Genomic DNA, 20,248 nt, shown 5'->3' on the forward strand with positions numbered 1-20,248 from the left:
TTATATACTTATGGTGGTAGATTTTGGAGGAAGAGTTTTTATCAAAATGTTAAAATTTGATTATCATTTTAAGTATTTACTAAGTGTAACATTAAGTGTTGATTTTTGTTACTTGAAATACATCAAAAACAAGAAGAGCCATACTTATAATGTCAGAGTTTTTAAACATTTTTATTCGATAAGTATTTTTATAAAAATGTAAAATAATTTTTCCATTGCATTTATTGACATAATGTTGTGTATATTACAATCACAGCTACGAAAAAAAAATCGAAGTTGTAAGACCTATTGCTTAGGAATATTCCAAATTTCGATGCACACTGAGTATCAGACTCAATAACGTAGTTATTACTGTTTGCAACTACAATTGGAATACCACCTGCATGAAAAAAATTGTAATTTTTTGAAACATAATATATTAAGCGTGGCATATGGTTTTACAAAATTTACTTACTAAAATCAATTTTGCCTGGCTTAAAAAATAATGTACCCTTTGTGAGTTTTTGTACAATTATTTTAACACAACCAAGTTTGACTAAAATCTGTAATGATCAAGTTTTTAAGTATTAGAGATGATGAGTTTGATCATATTTGAATACTTTTAACTTCTTTTGAATTTCTCTTCTTTTGAATTTCTCTTTAAATTTCTTTTGATGGTAGATTTTCGGGTAAAAGATAGATAGTTAACTTGCCGCAATCAGCACAAACGCTGTAAACTTTTTATTTCATACCTGTAAGATTAATTGCGGCTGGTTTACTATCGATTAAATGGCTCCACTGTGAGTAGTAATAATAATTATTTTGATCAGCGCCATCTAGCGTTGCGGATTTTTGAACTAAAAAGTGGCCCTAAACTTTTGACTCACAGCATTGGCGCTTAGAGCCATTTAACTAGTTATAAACCAGCCGCAACTCATATTGTAGCTATAAAATCAAAAAATAACAGTATATGTGTTTTTGGCGGCAACTTAACAATCTATTTCCACTTAGAAATTTATCTTTAAAAGTATAAAAACATAGGAGGTCAGTTTTTTGATAGAAAACGTATTGTTAACTTGCCGCCAAAAACACACGTACTATTATTTTTGGATTTTATACCTTCGGTATAAGTTGCGGCTGGTTTATAATTGGTTAAATAGCTCTAAGTGCTAATGCTACGAGTCAAAAGTTTAGGGCCACTTTTTAGTTCAAAAATCTGCAACGCTAGATGGCGCTGATCAAAATAATTATTATTTTACTACTCACAGTAGAGCCATTTAATCAATTATAAACCAGCCGCAACTAATTTTTTACATACAAAATAAAAATTCAATATAGTTTGTGCTATTTGCGGCAAGTTTATAATCTATTTTGTACCTGAAAATCGCTCTACATTTATACTTTTGGAGGTACATTTTCAGGTAAATTGTAAACAAGATATCATAGAGAAGGAATATGTATAGTATGGAATTAGGCATTTTGGCATCACATTGGCATCCATTTACGATGTCAGTACCATCAGTCCATCAATGTTTTGTGTACGGGTAATGGCTGTGGGATATTATTGTTAAATGATATTATATTATATTAAGGGTTAAGGGTAATAAGGGTACTTTTCAGGAGCTGCATATAGTTGTAATTAGTCATTCATTCATGGAAACTATTTACTTAATGTAAGTTTAATTTATAAGTGATTCATGTATTGCTTAATAGCCAAATGTAAACAAACTTGAATTAACTCTGTTGAGTATCGATACATAGCTGTTTGTTAACAATGAGAAGAGAATGGAAACAACACACGTTGTTTTGATACACATGAATTGTATTTATTATTTATTTCGGTTTTACTTTTACCTCACGGAAATGTTTAATCTAACCTTGGCTTTGTGGAGCTCTGCATGTAGTACTTAGTGCTGTATATTTTAAATTATGTACATTGAAAAAAAAAAAAAAAACGAAGTAATATTATTATTGATGGCAAAATCTTATTTAACATTCTTGGTTGCGTTATTGTTATTTTAAGATGTTTTGAATCATTTTATGTTTCATTAACTTGTCTTCAACATAAATTATTGTAGATTTTTAAATAACATGAATTTTTGTATTGTTTTAGCTGCTGAAGCATGTCTTGATTCACACGAAGCAATGATATTTGCAGCAGCAGTGTAAAAAAAAAAACAACAAAAATGTCACTTAAAAAATTAAGGACACACGAAACAGTAAGTAACTATTATTTTACTGGTATATAAAATTATAAATAAATTAAACACAGTATGTACTTGTAAAATATCCATTAATTCTTTTTTCAGTGGTGGAAAAATTTTAACCATGAGCAGTTGCTGGAGCTACTGAATCATGTTCCCTTACCAAAAATGTACGACCAAGAACTAAACAATTCATTGCATTTCATAGCAAAAACGGATAATGATTTTATTGCTAGCAAACTCTTAAGAGCTGGGTGTGATAAAGATGAACGGAACCACGATGGAGATACACCACTTGCAATCGCCTTGTTGAATAGAAATGCAAAAGTAGCAAAAGTCCTTTTAGATGCTGGAGCGGATCACGAAAAGGCCATATTTAAGAAAAAACGGAGCCCTCTTCATGTAACCGTCAGGAATGGATTTGTCGATGTTGTTAAGATGCTACTTGATGCTGGTGCCAATGTCAATGCTGCTGATTCTGATGGACAAATTCCTTTGCACGATGCAATTTTAACCAAAGATGGTACATTTTTATATAATATTATGTTTGCTCAGAAATAAATAACGTAATTTCTATAAATGTGCCAGTACGCACAATAATTAATCACGAATTTTATTTTATGTATCAGGAATGAAGCAAAATGATAGATGCAAAATTGTTAAAATGCTGATCAAAGCTGGGTCGAACATAAACGCAAAAGATGATTACGGGGACACGCCTCTGCATTATGCTATTAATTCTGGATTTGTTGAAGCTTTCGAAATGTTGCTTCATGCGGGAGCTGATATTCACGAAAAGAATCGATACGGGCAATCATTACTATATCTGGCCGTTGAAAATGATGCTTTGTATTTCGTAAAACGGCTCATTGAAATTGGTGTCGACATCAACGGAATGAACGAACAAAACATCACCTGCTTGCACTGGGCAGCTGCCTATACTCGCGTCGATATGTTACAACTATTGCTTGAAAACGGTGCCTTGGCAAACCTTTGTGACGCAGACCATTACAGTCCTCTTTGCTACTACTTAAGAGAACTGAGAGGATTGCATATGACTTTTACCGAAGATTTATGTCCTATGGACGAAAATTATGACGATTACTTTGAATGTCAACTTCCCGGAAAGGTAAAAAAATTTAAATGAAGTTAGTATTTTATTTTGCACGATACTGCCTCATTGTGTGTGCTTTTCGTTTTTCTGTTGGGCAGTACCATATTTTTAGTTGTCGTAAGGAAATCAATAAAAAAGGATACATTTTTTCAGATAAACCAGCATTCAAAATGCATGGAATTGCTATTGGAACACGGAGCCAATGTTAATTGTTCAAATTGTTCAGCTGTATGCGATGATTCGCCCTTGTACGTCGTTCTCTCTAATGTGTATTTACACAGTCAGTTCTTGAAATTTTTGTTGCAAAACGGAGCGACATTTGATTTCGAGCATCAAATTGTATTGAATTTAAAAAATAAGTTCAACGGATCGAAGTACCGAAATATGTTGGTCAGACATCAAGCCATGTTTGAAGCGAACAATCGAAAAGACGGACCGACGAATTTTAAACTGCATGAGCAAAAGAAGCAGGTGCAAACATATTACGCCCGTTGCCGGGATGAACTGGAGCTCATGAGATCGTCTCAGATTAGCGATACAAACATAACATTTTTCCACATGCTCCTGGATCGGAACATCGGGTGTTATACTAGAATTGAAAATATCGAAGACCTGTTTAAGATGCAGTACATCACGAAAAGGTTTCCTATTTACAGTGATTTACTAATCGAGCGCTTTACCAAAGCGTTTGAGCATGAAAAACTCATCGTGAAGGCAACAACGGGCCTTGCCCACCTGTTACATTGGAATGAACATTCCATGCGAGTTATTTTGGATAACATTATCTCTTACGTCGGTAAAAGAGATTTACTCAATTTGGTCTCTTTGTAATAGAATTTTATCCTGTGTAATATTTCTCGATTTTTTTAAAATCATGTTTTTTGATAGTATTATTTTTTACAAACTTTTTGAGTAAATGTTGATGTTTTGTAGAATATTTTTCATGCTCTGCACCATTCCAGAAAAATCCTTTTCTTAGGATACCAATAGGAAAAGGGGGATTGTTTTCGCTAAGTTGATTTTATTTATTGTTAAGGTTTTTGTAATTTGAGCAACGAATTATTTCTCTCAAATTTGGAAAGTAGGATATCAAAGAAATAGGAGAGAATTAATTTAAAAAGGCGTAAATAAAGACAGCAAACAGCATACAGTTAATAAATATATTTTGTTATTTAAACAAAGACACGTAACATATTTGAGCGGTTGTTTTAACTATTGACGTCATAATTAATTGGTCCCTGCAAAGGAAAATCTAAAAGTATACAAAATCTCTTCACATAATTCAATGGCACAACTAACTTTTGATCATTTTCGATTACTAATGCGTTTTTTTAAATGTGTACTCTAAATTAGTGTAGTAATGGACTAGTTTTTAAATATTTTTATGGCGTTAATAAAAATAATTGATTTTAAAAACTTTTTAAATAATACTATGCTTAATATGAAATATTGCATGAAAAAGAAATAATACTAAAAGTGGTTTCTTTGGCATAACAATAAAAGATAATAATAGTACGTACAAACTGTATTTAACAATATAAATAGCCAACAAGTTTGCTAATGATGAAAACTTGAATATAAAATTTTACGTCCTTAGTATAAATTTAATATGTTAAAAAAAAAAACCATTGAATGTTGATGGGTTTTATACATCTTCCAATTGTAAAATACACATCCAATGCAACAACTGTAGGATATTGCTCTGTCATTGTTTCAACTGGATAAAGTCAAACGTAAAAAACAAAGCAATGAAAACTTGCTCTTGCACAACCCTACATGAAAGTCCCTCGAGGTACTTTCATTTTTTAGCATCAAAAGGTCATGGCTTCCCCACTTGAGTAAAAAAGTAAATAAGTATTATAAAAAATGTGCAACTCTCTCGAAAGAATCACACATAATAGCGCTATAAAAATCTAATACGCGATAAAAATATTTTCTCTCGAGTTTACGTAAAAAAACAAGCCTTTGTCAGAAAACCTTTTTTTTTTCTTCAAAACAATTCGCCAAAAGGTACGCTAAAAAATTACACCTACAACTACAATCAGGTATTGATGAACAACTACGAAGCATGGCCGGGAGCTTTGTCATGCCGTCGAGGAGTCCTGATTCGAGCTTTCCGAATCGCTTGGCGAGATAAGAGGGGTTTTGATGAGTGACACCATGGCTCGGATCGGTCTCTTGGGCTTGGGTGGCGGCGTTGGTGGCTTCGAGCCGTCGTCGACAATGTCCAACGTTGATGGCACGGGCATCTTGTTTTTCGTACGGTAGACCACGGTGTTGCGAATGGCGGTAAGCGTCGCGGTGCTGCAGTAATTAAATGACGTGCTGTCCTCCGATAAGTTGCAATAGTCAACTTCGCGCGTTTTCAGAGGAAGCGGAGGTGGCGGGTCATCCTCGGAAGCTGTGCTGTCCGTTGTCCCGATGCTGTCTCGATTGCCTTGGCCTTGACTGTGAGCATCCAGGCCGTTACTCGTTGATCGCAGGTACGTCTGCGATTGGCCTGACAATCGATTACTTAGTCGTCGCTCCTTCTCGGCCTCTGACCTTAACGGACGCTTTGGCTTTAACTGAAAGTCAACGGTGTGGTATATTAAAAAAAAAAAAAAAAAAAAACAATTTTTGTGTATGATAAAATAGAGATTCGCTCACCTCTTGCCGGAGTTCAAACACTGGAGTTGAAGGAAGACTTGGTGTCGAGGCAGATATGAGCGACAAAGGCTGGCACTGTACTGGTGACGGCTCTGGTGTGGTGTACCATTGGCAAGTCGGTTGTTCCGTTTTCAAAGTCATCGAGTTGTCGCTTTTACGGCTACTTCGTCGCTTAGTGTCTTTTTTCTTGCTCGTACCAGTGTTCGAGCTACCAAGTGCCTTTTGCAAGGATGACGTGGATAATATATGCGAGCGTGACGAGTTGCTAGTTCTAAAAGTTGAATGAATATGAACGTTTAGTGCTTCCTTAAGTGTTCTAGTGTTATAAATGTTACTTATGTTAATTTCATGGTTTTTTTTCCGTAAATAGTACTGAAGGAAATTTTGTTAAAACCAATAAAAGAAATGATTAGTACCATTGTTATTACTTAAGTTGTTTAAAACTTTATTAACAACGTGAGTCATTTTTCAACAATGTGGATTTTGTTAGGTGATCAATAATTTTACTTTCATGAAATTGTAGCACAAAAATAAGCACTTTGTATGTGTATGGGTCGTGTCTAAAAATCTTAGTCAATATTAAGTAAAACGTAGTTATTTATCAATTAGTTGTCTATGCTTGTTCAGTGATTTTAATTGCATATCATGCCAACATTGACTTACACCGTTAAATGGTTTTTGAACAAAACAACTTGTGAACGAATTATCAAGCGAATAAAAAGAATTGTTGGTGCACGTTAAGAAAATATGATATTTTGAAGAAATGCGACAAAATGAAAAAAAAAAAAACACAATGAGATTTTTTCGTTTACTCTTTTTCTGAGTAACCACAAAAATACTTCCAAGAACAGAGTGAAAAGCTTGCCACCCCCTTCCGAAATTCTTCGAGGACACAGTTAATCGCTTTGCAGTGTCGGTTATTGTGGTATATTTAGCAATGATTTGTGCAAAGAGAATATTGGATGAAGCGTTTGCTTCGTTAACCATCACTTGATTTTTACCTTGACAAACCGACACTCGGCAATACCGAGATGGGAGAACTGTTGAAATTGAAGCTCGCTAGTGATTTGAACGCGGCAACTTGTGATCTCGTGAGCGAAGTGACTCTGGACCGAGTACCGCAACTAAACGCAAAAAATTGCCAGAAAATTGTCGCACGGCGCATTAAACAAAACAATAATCTTTGTGATTCGAGTGCTTATACTGATGATTGTTTTGCTCAAGAAACCCTTTTCATTATCTACTCTAAATCGCTCGATTACTGGGTAAATTTTTTTATCTTTAACCAAAACCTTAAGGCAAGCAAAAAAAAATGTAATTTTTTCATTAGTCATGTCGTTACCTATTGTAACAGCTACTTACTCGTTGCTATTTATACTGGAGCTTGATAAACGATTATTGTCTCCCTTTGGCACGTGTCGTCTTATGGTAACTGATGGAATTGAAATCTCAACTGGTAAATCACAGGACTAAAAATCATAATGACATTTCGATTAATCCAAAGAAAGGATACTTAATGAATAGTCGAGCAAAAAGTGTCGTTACCCTTCTTCCATATTTTGCCTCAACTTCGGTGCGCATAGAAACAAAGCACTGTTCCATACGCTGATGCAGAGCTCCAAGCTCTGGTGATGCTCTTGCTTTGTGCACTTGCAAACCAATCCCGAGCAACGGAATTTGTTCTGCTATTAAATTTTCTAGCCTCTCTAAAATTTTCATTTCCTCGGGATGACTTTCTTTGTACTCAACATTTAAAAATGCTTTTTCATAATTATCAATTCCTCCCATCACCGCTGCATCCAATATTCCATTAAGCTTCATCGTCAATGGATTTAACGGAAGACTGCTATCTGATCTGTAACATAAAATATCATACATTTTTTAAAGTTCATTACATATATTAGGATAAACTCATTTATATGTATGGCTTACCTGTGTGAAACAATAAGATCTCTTAACGCAGCCTTAGTAGCTTCCATCGTTTCAATGGCATTCTCCAGTGGACTTACCAAGTAAGTTTCACTACTGACAACAAGGAACCATCTAAGTATACCTGGCAGTGAATGACTAGTGGCTAGTAAGGTTCTCTCAAGCCATAGAGACGCAAATTCATTGGCCGCCTCTTTATCTTTCTCACCGTTCCTCGGTGCTGGTCTTGAGAATCGAAACTTTTGTACGTTGTTGACGCGGTGATATCTAAAGTTCCATTCAAGGATTAAATCAAGAAATTAACTGCACGTACAAGAGCTAAAAAAAGCACAAACCTCAAAACAGGCTCAGCGGTAACGGGCTTCCCGCTCAACCTGTGCTTCTTCTCATCCATCACAGGATCAACTTTGTTTATTTGAATGTATTGTGCGTTAGACTCCATTAGCTTATCACTTGGAGGCGACAGTTTGTTCATTGGCTCGGCATTAGGCAGCTGGTTGAGCATCCGCGAACAGAAATCACTTATTCGCTCGTACTCCTTTCCTCTGTACACGAAAACCTTATTACGCAAGAAGAGCGGGTATCCGCGCCCGTAGTACGCAACCCGGAAGTACTCGGGCTCGGGTCTCAGTTGTTTGACTATCGAGTCGTAGAATTTCGACATTCGATTAAGCAACACCGACAACTGCAGGTAGTCATAGGTCTCCTCCTCGTATTGAACGCACAACTCCTTGCACATGGACAAAGCTGCCTCCCACATTTTACCCTTGTCGAAGTAGTCGATTATGTCGTTGTAAAGGCACTCTTTGAGCTCACGGTGCGTTTGACACGACGGATATCTGTTCGATTTGAGGAGGGAAGATAAGGGCTGGTCGTTCCACGAGAGCAAGCAGCTGTGAAGTTGCAGCGTGTAAGCGGCTTCGGTATAATTATCACACTCCAGATGAAGTTCGCACAATTTGTTGACGTATCTGAGTGAACATAACAACACACATTGTTAACATACGAATAATTTTTATGTTCAATGTTATTGATACTCGACAACCTAAAACGTTACAACAAAGTTTTGTTCACCGGGATTAGCTCACCTTATATACATTTCATTTTTGTGAATCTCGGAATAAAATTCCAAAAGATTAACAGTACACAGCATCCGATGTTCCTGCGACTCGGCGTGAATGACGTCGCGGTACTGCAACAAATGGTCCATTAACTTGGCCACCGTGTCGACGAAGCGCAAGCCTTGCTCGTGCAAGGTTTTGTGATTCTCACAGAGGGGAGTCATTTCTTTCACCCACAGGTCACGAAAGTCCTCGTCGCCCTTACCACCTTCGACCTGTTGAATAAATCATCACGATATGTTAAAGAGTTTTACAAAAACTCGACCCAGTCAAGTAGACATTGTATTTGTAAATTTGTGGAATATATCTCCAAAAGTCAAAAAAATATTGCTGAGCGTACACCGCATTACGTCACCGCTCGTTCAATCAAAGCCATTAATTAATGCGAGCGACGACGGTTGTAAAACGCATACAGCCATTTATAGACGGTCTTTACGACCTTGCTAACGACCACACCGTCAATCTCGCTGTCGAGCAAAAAAAACAAACTACCACATTGTGCTGCTGCCAGCACATAATATGTATACGAACCAAAATGTCGAGTTTTGCGATCATCTCGTTCTCGAACTCGTTGAAGTTGGCCTTGAGCGATTTTCCCTGGCTCCTCTTGTCGCTAAAGCCCTCGACGAATTTCGAGCTATAGAACTCGGTCTGCATCATGTCGAAGAAGATCGGTATGGCGGCCTCCTTTCTGAGCTCAGGGTCGGGAATCAGGGCCATCTCCAGGATCGCCCCAACGAGCGTGGGCACGAAGAGTATCTTTCTACCGCCTAGACTGATCCACATCTTGTGTATTTCAGCAGCGGTCTCGCGACGCATGTCCTTGTAGCGCTCGAGGAAGCGCTTGCGCTTCGCCTGCGAGAACGCCTCGAGCTGGAGGGCCGGCTGGGTGAGGAAGGCGATGGCGCAGTGGAAAAAATTCGACCAGGCCTGCTGCTCGAAGTTTGCGTTGAAGAGCTCGCGTATCGTCGTCGAGAAGAAACGCAGGGCTTTCAGGATCACGCTGTTTTGGAGCATTATCATCTCGCACCAGTCGTGCGCGAATACGCTCCTGGATACCAGATCCTTGAACACCATCAGTATTTCCATGAGAAAGTCCAGCAGGTCGAACTCCGTGCCAAAGTGCTGGATGTAGATCTGGTAGTGCTGGTGGGTCATTTGTCTGGAAATTTTTTTTCAATTTTATCTTATTTTTAAATTTGCATTTGATGTATGAAAAAAGAGGCCTTTGCACGTACCTAAAAATCGACAGCATAACAGCCACCAAATTACCCACCAAAGGATTTTCCCTGTCCATATTTATCACAGTTTGTATAATGGTTCTGAGAGCTGTCAACATGATCTCCTTGATGTCGGAAGCAGTCGAGCCGACGTCTTTCCTGAATGTCAGGTCCAGGACGTCCGACAGTATCTTTATGCATAGTTCGACCTGAACGGGCACAGAAAAAAAAACCACTTTGAATTTACCAAAAAATGCATCAGCAGCAAGAGAAAAATTTTTCTCATAAATCTACTGGTATAAGTAAATAAATAAATCAAGAACGAGGACACGTTTGATCAGCGTGCCTACGGTTTTGATGAGAGGAACAACAAAAAATGAGCAGTATATTTTACCTCTTCGGAGTAGCCGCGATGCTGGTTGAGTCGATGCCGATTTTCACCGAGCAGCCTGGCTGCCTTTGCCACGCTTTTGCCAGGCGGGCCCGACAATCTCTTTATTTTTTATTTATTTTTTTTTTTTGTGCAATACCGCGCGTAGAGAGTTTTTGTTTGTTTTTGTTGTTGTTTTTTTTTAAACCAAAAACCACACCAACCACACAGGAAAAATGTAAAATATAAAACAAAAAAAAATAATAACCCGAGGTTAGTGCAAACTCAGGAGATACATAAATTAAGAAAAATAATATTAAATATATGTATTAAATAATATACATTAGAAGAAAAAAAAAAAATAACACCATAGCCATTAATTATTCGTACAATATAAAATATACAGCAGGAAGGCCAAAACTTTTTGCTCCCATCTTTGTCTGATATCTCGCTGTGGAAAAAGCACACAACAATGACTCACTACATTGCATCCACGTACATACAGAATAAGATTGTTCACATGAATCCATAGAGCAGATTGGCATTGCATTATCTTTTTCTTTCACTTTGTTGTCTGTCATTTTTTAAATCAAGCGTGAAAAAAACCTGTGCAACTTCGGGAGCAGTAAAAAACGAGTTGTTTCAAACGGCAAAAAAGCACATTGTTAACGTCACGTTGGACGTATTGCAAAGTTTTTTCCAAAACATAATTTAAAATTGAAAAACGCATTAAATACCATCAAGAGCGTAAGTAGTATATAGTATAGACACAAGGAAGTATTTCGTAACCGATGAGGCGACAAAGATCTGCGCTCCGTAGTTTCAAATTACAGGCGGTGCTTGTGTCAATTAATCGAGACGGGAATTAAATCCAAGACAATATCGGATAACTGACTTGTCGCTCGACCTCGTCGCCTATCGATTTTTTAAATCTTTTAGTTCAAAAGGCAACACTATCATGCATTTATCATCCTCAAACATCATCAACCGAATCATTTACATTGTATGTGTTTTTCTGATGAATCACCAAGTCACATCCATACAGTTTGATGTACTTTTGATCTTCAGTATTTTTCCTCTAAGTACGAGACATTTACAAAATAATTCGTCATTGCTCTTATTGAAAAAAAAAAAAAATAAATAAAAAAAAAGGAACTGATGTACTGAAAAAATAAAATTATGAAAATGCATGAGACGGTGAATTAATTATGAAGAATAACGTGCTCGGTAGATCCATGATCCAATTCGTCAAGAGCATATTGATTACATACTTACATGCACTATTAATCACGTTTTTTAATGAGCAAACATGCCATTAATTCTCAAGACACGGATAAATTATAACAACTAACAGTTCAAGCATCAAAGTAGCACACATCATCTCTGATACAATAATGTTAAAAAAAAATAAAAAAGAAGCATTAAAATATTTAAATGCAGTACAATCTACTTAAATACGTAACTAATTAACTTACTAAAATGTGCAACTGTTGTTCTACGCACTTGTTTCAATTACCCAGAAAAAAAAGCTACAAAAGAAATTACCATACAGAAGGATGAAAAAAAAAAGCTCGTTAGTAAGGTGTGGGTGTATGTGTAAACATGTATATGTGAGCGTGTAACGAAAGGACGTCAGGCTGCACGGTAAACAAGAAAGCAAAAAACTACACTGATTCACCGACACATTCATTGAGAAAAAAAAAAAAAAAAAAAATAGTAATGTGGTGATTCTCGAGGTGGATGGCGATTTATTAGTAGTAAAAATTAAATGACACACTAAGTTAAACAGTAGAAAAATATGACGCTCGAAGTGAAATAAAATATATGGCGTATTAATCGTACCTCATCTTTGGCTTCGAGTAAATCGCGCACAAGTATCGTGATTCTGGGGAGCAGAATCTGCCGATACTCCATGTTTAAAAACAACTCGCTGTGCACGATATCGTTGACGGTCATCATTTTCTGCTTAGTTAGTCGACCAGTGGGTAGAGTTACCAGCAAGTCAATCAAGATCATGCTGAGTTGCTTGCCACTGTAGACTTTCAACAGATGAGGTATTGTGGACGGCAGGTATTTCAGACAGGCACCTTGAACCAACAGCGTTCCATCGGTCTCGTATTTCATAAGGTCGACGATCGACCTCAAGAGTTCGGTAAGAGTTAGCGAGAATTCCTCCTCGTTTTGATTTAGCCTGAGAATTTTGTTATAGGGATGTTACAATTTTTTTTTCAAAGGCCAAAAATACAAGCAGACTTTCAACTTACTCGGTAAACAAAAGCCTAGATTCAACTATAAATCGCAGACAGTATTGCAGATTTTTCATTGTTTTAAGCAAAATGTCCTTTTCTTGGCCATCGCTAGCACCTATGCTTTCGATTCGCTTTTTCAATACAGTTATAAGTTTCTTGTACGCTAACGTCGCGGAAAAACTGTCGGAAATATATAAATCTAAAACTGGCTGAAAGTGTTGATACTTTCGATCAGAAACTAATCCTATAATATAAAGAAGGCACTCAAAGACAATATCGTCGTAATCATCACTATCTGTATTGCTCATTAGGATACCAAATAAAGCATCTAAAACGTCCTGAAAAATATAAAATTGGTAAATAATACGCAACGTCATTGACAGTCACAAGAAATATGATGAGGAAGAAAATGTACTTGTAAAAATTTAACGACTTCTTCACCATCTACTTTCATTAATGCAGCCAACGATTCTTTGAGGTCTGTATTAGAAGACGACCAATTCAATAACCCCAACAAATCCACGTTCTGCGTCAATTTGGTTGAACACACATTAGTAGCTATGGAAAAACTATCCTTGGAAGACAAATTTAAAGGACCAAAACTTGGCTTCTTCTCCAAGTTAAGCTCGTTCAATTCTTCTCTGGTCGACGGCAATCTCAAGTAACCCGTCTCGCTTTCCTCGTACTTTTTATTGTCAATCTTATAAACTAATAATTCGTGCTGAGTATCCTGTAACGTCGTACCGTTGCGTTGCATGAGCTTCACGTAGCTGAGGGCAAACGGCTTCTCCGATCTGTCTTTCGTTTCGTTCGAACTCCGATGCTTAAACGTAAGCTTCAAATGAGCTAGTTTGAACTCTTCTATAGGAACCGCGATTTTGAAGGTCTCGCACCACCTGGGCTTATCTTCATGGTAATAAATTACACTGCGATATTCATCGATCGACGGCGTACCGCCGCCTAGTGTTATGACACCTGGTATTACTGCACCGTCCTCGTTGCATACTTTCACAGTCACTTCGATGTTTTTGTCGGTTGACTTGGAACTCTTGCCGAGCTCACCATTCACCAAGGTTAAATACAAATCGTTGCGAACATCTCCTGGCAAGATAACTTCCGGAAATCCCATTTTTCGAGCAATTGACACGTTGCCGAATACTAAATGAGGATTCTCATCCTTTACCTGCAAAGAATACAATTCAAAATATTTTTTACATTTTATTAAGAGTAAATATTATTCAAATCTACAACTATACACACCTGCTTGATATCCCCTCTCAATAACTTCAAACTGCACCATAGCCCTTGGCCCACATTATTTCCTATACTACTATTTTTTTGTAAATTAACTTCTTTCTGTTGTAGAAATCGTCGTAAGGTAGCGTCAAAGCTTTCCTTCTCACAACATCTGAAAGAAAGAAAAAAGCAACAAACAGAGCCGAACGAAAAGCAAAATGCAATGATAAGGAATTTTAATGAATCTCAACTAACTGTAAAAAAGGTAAACAGTGTTCAACTTCTGGATCACTCTCAAGTTTTCCATTGATAAAAATAGTGACATCCATGGCAGCAATGCCAAAAGGTCTTCTCATGCAATCTTGGTGCTTTGATTTTTGATTTGGCATAATACTACAGCGCTTATGGTCTATCTCCTTGGCTTCCATACCCCCGATTCTAATGACATAACAAACTAGGTAAACTTTTTCCCTGGCCAAGTCGCGGCTTCCGAGATCGGTAAATAAAACTTTGAGATTATGCAACTGATCAATGTCTGTTATTAGACCTTGTTTGCTCCAGGTAAACACATAATTTTCAGTTATGGCTTTCATTTCTTTGCAATCGTACAATGTTAACAATAATTCAACATTTTCCACCATTTTACAAACAAAATTTTTAATATTAACATAAAAAATGAACGAATAAACTGGAGCTTGAGGCTTGATGGGTTTCTTTTTTATGTCGACCGCGGCCTTTCTAATTCTTTCTGCAGCTATCTCGTGCTGTTTATATAGTTGTATAGTACTAGTTTGTTCTGGATTCAATATGTTCCCATCCTCGTCTCTCACAACCATATCAAGCCCCAACAACTGATTGCCAGTATCAATTTTAGACGTAGCCAATTTTTTTATATCTTTCAACTCATCGACTGTTAAGGTACCGCTTAAAATTTTGCTCCTGTATCCTATGAGTTCTGAAATTTGATTTTGCATAGTACTAAAGTGTTCCGAGTGTGTCTGAAAGAAATTAGAAAACGAAAATAATATAGAAAACGTATCTTGTGGAAAAAAGAGAACAAATATTGGAGCAAAAAAAAGTAATTACAATATAGAGCTGTTTCCAGAGATTGCCCCATTCCCTGAGAACACTTGTGATTTCGTTGACAAGGGCCTCCATGCTGGTAAACCTTTGTCGAAGGCAAACGTAGGTCTTGGGAAATATTCCATATTTGTTTTCGTATCTTTTGTAGCCGTAATACCAATCGTCGCATTCCCTTTTTATAACAACGGCATCGCCGACGTTCAATTGCAATCGAAACTCGCCCTCTTGAGTAAAATTGTCGATGGCTTGAAAATGCAAAAGTATAAATTTTTTACAGACAGCAAATCAGAAAGATAGAAAATAATTATTGATAGCAACAATGAGGTAGAGGGCATAGCCAGCAATCATAAATTGCCTTTTAATGATTTTATGCGCATCGTAAACAAGACACGGTGACAGGCATTCAAAAAACAAAAACAACAAAATTGAGTCATCGACACGCAACTTCTGAATCGTACACCGTGTAAACTCGAGTACCTCATTATTGAAACAAAGCTGGCAATAATAATGATCATATCCGTGCAAATATGCACATGCCAGAGCCCAAGAGAATAAAAAGTTTGCGTTAAAAAAAAAAGCAAAAATGTATAATATATTCATTTTTAGTTATCTCCCAAAAGATAAGTACAAGTATAAATACATAAGACATTGCTTAAATAAGACAAGGGGAAAAATCGGAGCAAGCACGGGGGGAAGAGAGTGAATATATACAAATATAAGTGATGACAATTGATATGCATGTGCTTGTTAAAAAAACCCCCCATCTATAATTTAATCGTGCAATGTGCGTGTGTAAGTGTTACATACCAACGCCCATCCGATGTTCCTTGAGCCTTCTCCATACTGTCGCTGTCATCGTCGCTGCTGATGACGACGTTGATGACGATAACGATAATCTGAACAATGATACTGCGGATGACGATCGTGGCAATGCTCTGGACGAGGGGCATTAAAAGCATCCGATCCCTACCCCTCGATGATGATTTACGTCGATATTCTGTGTGTTTACACTAGAGTAGCAGCTACATAGGTTCTGCCTGCTACTACTGTTGCTGATTAACACTTTGTAACATACACAATGCACAACGAAAGGAGGGGACAATATATAAAACATATACTTATGGGAGTGACTAATAACATGTACTAAATAATTCTTGTGCGCTTATCGCGAGAGACAGAGAGAGAGAGGCGTACCGAACAACGATACACTCAGTACTTGGAATCCACATCCTTAACTATTGTGCATTTTATGTGATCTTGGTTTGAAGTGCCGAGATAACACATCAGGATGTAGGTATTGTCGTCGTGTTCCTGCGCACGTCGTGGCGTAGATATTCTCTGCACCATTTTTGCATTAACTTTTGTCACGGTCAAACGACACCACACGATTGCTAGACTATTTCTTGTACTCGTAAAGTTGAAGTTGTTCTGAAAAATATGTTTGTTATCACGATTTCAAGAAACAGTAGAGTGGCAACACACATTACTTATTAGCACACAAGATGCACCAGAGGCATTTAATTGAAGACTCATTATACTTGCAACTTGCAAGTACGAGGTACGAGGCTACGAGGTGTAAGTATTTTGTGCATTGGTAAATGCTATATAGTGTGCACTTATACCTACTCACCAAGCCTTGCGTATAGCGGATCTAGAGTAGTAGTCTCTGCAGGAGGTTGGGGTAGAATAATAATAATCGCCTCATTGATATAACTATACTTATTTAGATAGATAAATATACCCCTCGTACTTTCACGATTCACATGTGGTATCACGGCTAATTGTGTTTTTTTACACAGATCCTCTAATTAAGTTATTTAGTGATAACACTCGCAGTGGGGGTCTCTGAACTGCATCAGTCTGTTTATACATCTATATACTTGTTCACTTTAAAGTGGAAAGTTACAATTTAAAAACTTGAATCTATATCATTTTTTACAGCTATTGCAAATAAATACTACTATCAATTTATATATATTACACATTGACGTGTGTGTACTTGTTCCGATTTTTATAATTTTGTTTCTAAGCTTTTGAGCAGCACAAAGTTAATGCGTCAGCATCGGCAATCGGCAACGTACAGAAGCCCGCCTACGCATAAAACGCATAAGCTGCACGCACAAGAACTGAAAAACAAGCATGAATGAATGCACAAGAACACCTAGTACAAGTGCACGAAAGCGCGTATACAAGATACAAGTTGCAAGGCAGACAGTTTCCATTATTTAAACTTAAGTACAGCTTATATATAATTGTTACATTGTTACGGGAGAAAGAGATTTGTTTTAAATATGTATCAACTTTGGATTTTATCATTCTGGTAAAGAAAGCACCGCGTAAGATGTACGTGAAGATTTACACACATATAAAATGTAGTAATTATAGCAATCACTACTAAGTAATGCTATATCGCCGAATTTATTAAACCACATAAGTAGAATATCTATACTTTTAGATGTCAATTTATGGGTAAAAAGTAAATTGTAAAATTGCCGCAAATGGCACAGAAAATGTTAACTTCTTATTGTCTATCTATCAAATTAGTTGCGGCTGGTTTATAATTAATAAAATGGCTCTACTGTGAGTAGTAATGATAATTATTTTGATCAGCGCCATCTAGCGTTGGGAATTTTTGAACTAAAAAGTGGCCCTAAACTTTTGACTCATAGCATTAGCGCTTAGAGCTATTTAACCAATTATAAACCAGCCGCAACTTGTCTCGTAGCTATAAAATCAAAAAATAATAATACATGTGTTTTTGGCGGCAAGTTAACAACACATTTTCTACCGAAAATTCGACCTCCCATGTATTTATACTTTCAAAGATAAATTTTTGAGTGAAAATAGATTGTTGACTTGCCGCCAAAAACACATGTATTATTATTTTTTGATTTTATAGCTACAGTATGAGTTGCGGCTGGTTTATAATTAGTTAAATGGCTCTAAGCGCCAATGCTGTGAGTCAAAAGTTTAGGGCCACTTTTTAGTTCAAAAATCCGCAACGCTAGATGGCGCTGATCAAAATAATTATTATTACTACTCACAGTAGAGCCATTTAATCAGTTGTAAACCAGCCGCAATCAATCTTACAGGTATAAAATAAAAAGATAAAATCGTTTGTGCTGATTGCGGCAAGTTTACTATCTATCTTTTACCCGATAATCGATCTCCTACATATTTATACTTATGGAGGTAGATTTTGGAGGAAGAGTTTTTATCAAAATGTTAAAATTTGATAATCATTTTAAGTATTTACTAAGTGTAACATTAAGTGTTGATTTTTGTTACTTGAAATACATCAAAAACAAGAAGAGCCATACTTATAATGTCAGAGTTTTTAAACATTTTTATTCGATAAGTATTTTTATAAAAATGTAAAATAATTTTTCCATTGCATTTATTGACATAATGTTGTGTATATTACAATCACAGCTACGAAAAAAAAATCGAAGTTGTAAGACCTATTGCTTAGGAATATTCCAAATTTCGATGCACAATGAGTATCAGACTCAATAACGTAGTTATTACTGTTTGCAACTACAATTGGAATACCACCTGGATGAAAAAAATTGTAATTTTTTGAAACATAATATAGTAAGCGTGGCATATGGTTTTACAAAATTTACTTACTAAAATCAATTTTGCCTGGCTTAAAAAATAATGTAACCTTTGTGACTTTTTGTACAATTATTTTAACACAACCAAGTTTGACTAAAATCTGTAATAATCAAGTTTTTGAGTATTAGAGATGATGAGTTTAATCATATTTGAATACTTTTAACTTGTATGCAAGTAAGCTCGGGGCCTTCTTACTTAGTCATATATGTACCTAGACTGGATACACCTGCCTCTAGAGCATCTCCAGATAAATATTTTCATGATAAAATATTCGAAACACCATACCTCCATCAATTCTCTAGTGTCATACGGTTACAATAGGTGAGAACCGATTTTGTACTCTAGTAAGAGATAAACCTGGCCTGTCTATATAATAACATATACTGCTCCAAGCATACGATCCAAAACACGCCTATTCAAAACTCCATCGATTCTTATTCAAGGTTTTATTATCACTTAGATTTTTTCTCTGCTGCTACGAGCAATTAATAAGTTTATCTTGGCCAACAATAAGCATTAAGTATTTTAATGATCCAAATTTCTTTTGAAGGTAGATTTTCGAGTAAAAGATAGATAGTAAACTTGCCGCAATCAGCACAAGCGGTGTTAACTTTTTATTTTATACCTGTATGATTAATTGCGGCTGGTTTATAATTGATTAAATGGCTCTACTGTGAGTAGTAATGATAATTATTTTGATCAGCGCCATCTAGCGTTGGGAATTTTTGAACTAAAAAGTGGCCCTAAACTTTTGACTCATAGCATTAGCACTTGGAGCTATTTAGCCAATTATAAACCAGCCGCAACTTGTCTCGTAGCTATAAAATCAAAAAATAATAATACATGTGTTTTTGGCGGCAAGTTAACAATCTATTTTCTACCAAAAAATAGACCTCCTATGTTTTTATACTTTTAAAGATAAATTTTTGAGTGAAAATAAATTGTTAACTTGCCGCCAAAAACACACATACTATTATTTTATTTTTATCTGGAGATGCTCTAGAGGCAGGTGTATCCAGTCTAGGTACATATATGACTAAGTAAGAAGGCCCCGAGCTTACTTGCATACAAGTTAAAAGTATTCAAATATGATTAAACTCATCATCTCTAATACTTAAAAACTTGATTATTACAGATTTTAGTCAAACTTGGTTGTGTTAAAATAATTGTACAAAAACTCACAAAGGGTACATTATTTTTTAAGCCAGGCAAAATTGATTTTAGTAAGTAAATTTTGTAAAACCATATGCCACGCTTAATATATTATGTTTCAAAAAATTACAATTTTTTTCATCCAGGTGGTATTCCAATTGTAGTTGCAAACAGTAATAACTACGTTATTGAGTCTGATACTCATTGTGCATCGAAATTTGGAATATTCCTAAGCAATAGGTCTTACAACTTCGATTTTTTTTTCGTAGCTGTGATTGTAATATACACAACATTATGTCAATAAATGCAATGGAAAAATTATTT

The 20,248-nt window shown here is 36.2% G+C and overlaps 2 protein-coding genes across 3 annotated transcripts; one reads left to right on the forward strand and one right to left on the reverse strand.

Moving 5' to 3' along the window:
• The first annotated feature begins 1,471 nt into the window (after nt 1-1,471).
• LOC106639274 (uncharacterized) lies at nt 1,472-4,727 on the forward strand. Of its 2 annotated transcripts, none has more exons than XM_089591651.1 (5): nt 1,472-1,652; nt 2,093-2,198; nt 2,289-2,706; nt 2,813-3,312; nt 3,451-4,727. In XM_089591651.1, exons 2-5 carry the CDS (start codon nt 2,166-2,168, stop codon nt 4,126-4,128), a joined length of 1,629 nt encoding a protein of 542 aa, XP_089447777.1. In that variant the 5' UTR covers nt 1,472-1,652; nt 2,093-2,165; the 3' UTR covers nt 4,129-4,727. The 2 variants fall into 2 exon arrangements, with proteins under 2 accessions (XP_089447777.1, XP_089447778.1); XM_089591652.1 differs by having other exon boundaries at nt 1,478-1,523.
• On the reverse strand, nt 4,444-16,734 carry mbc (dedicator of cytokinesis protein myoblast city). The gene is made up of 19 exons (XM_089591650.1): nt 16,637-16,734; nt 15,962-16,582; nt 15,158-15,399; nt 14,327-15,069; nt 14,096-14,243; nt 13,251-14,018; nt 12,851-13,173; nt 12,429-12,777; nt 10,611-10,709; nt 10,235-10,425; nt 9,528-10,158; nt 8,964-9,211; nt 8,211-8,846; nt 7,879-8,142; nt 7,492-7,801; nt 7,309-7,415; nt 6,948-7,070; nt 5,947-6,217; nt 4,444-5,864 (listed from the first exon to the last, which is right to left on the reverse strand). Exons 2-19 carry the CDS (start codon nt 16,008-16,010, stop codon nt 5,382-5,384), a joined length of 5,985 nt encoding a protein of 1,994 aa, XP_089447776.1. The 5' UTR covers nt 16,011-16,582; nt 16,637-16,734; the 3' UTR covers nt 4,444-5,381.
• Nucleotides 16,735-20,248: the final 3,514 nt, after the last annotated feature.

Source organism: Copidosoma floridanum, unplaced genomic scaffold (genome assembly GCF_036245765.1).
Source record: "Copidosoma floridanum isolate Cflo_tuat_1 unplaced genomic scaffold, Cflo_Japanese_pri ptg000013l, whole genome shotgun sequence".
Classification (NCBI taxonomy): domain Eukaryota; kingdom Metazoa; phylum Arthropoda; class Insecta; order Hymenoptera; family Encyrtidae; genus Copidosoma; species Copidosoma floridanum.

Bases quoted from the DNA above. Each gene is read 5' to 3' on its own strand.
- mbc (XM_089591650.1), bottom strand. From the start codon at position 16,010: ATGACAGCGACAGTATGGAGAAGGCTCAAGGAACATCGGATGGGCGTT. The intron at 12,778-12,850 runs GTAAGTTGAAAG...CAAAATTCTCAG, and splicing joins TCTAGGCTTTTGTTTACCGA to GCTAAATCAAAACGAGGAGG. The intron at 8,847-8,963 runs GTGAGCTAATCC...ATGTTCACTCAG, and splicing joins AAAAATGAAATGTATATAAG to ATACGTCAACAAATTGTGCG.
- LOC106639274 (XM_089591651.1), top strand. From the start codon at position 2,166: ATGTCACTTAAAAAATTAAGGACACACGAAACA. The intron at 2,199-2,288 runs GTAAGTAACTAT...TTCTTTTTTCAG, and splicing joins AATTAAGGACACACGAAACA to TGGTGGAAAAATTTTAACCA. The intron at 3,313-3,450 runs GTAAAAAAATTT...ACATTTTTTCAG, and splicing joins AATGTCAACTTCCCGGAAAG to ATAAACCAGCATTCAAAATG.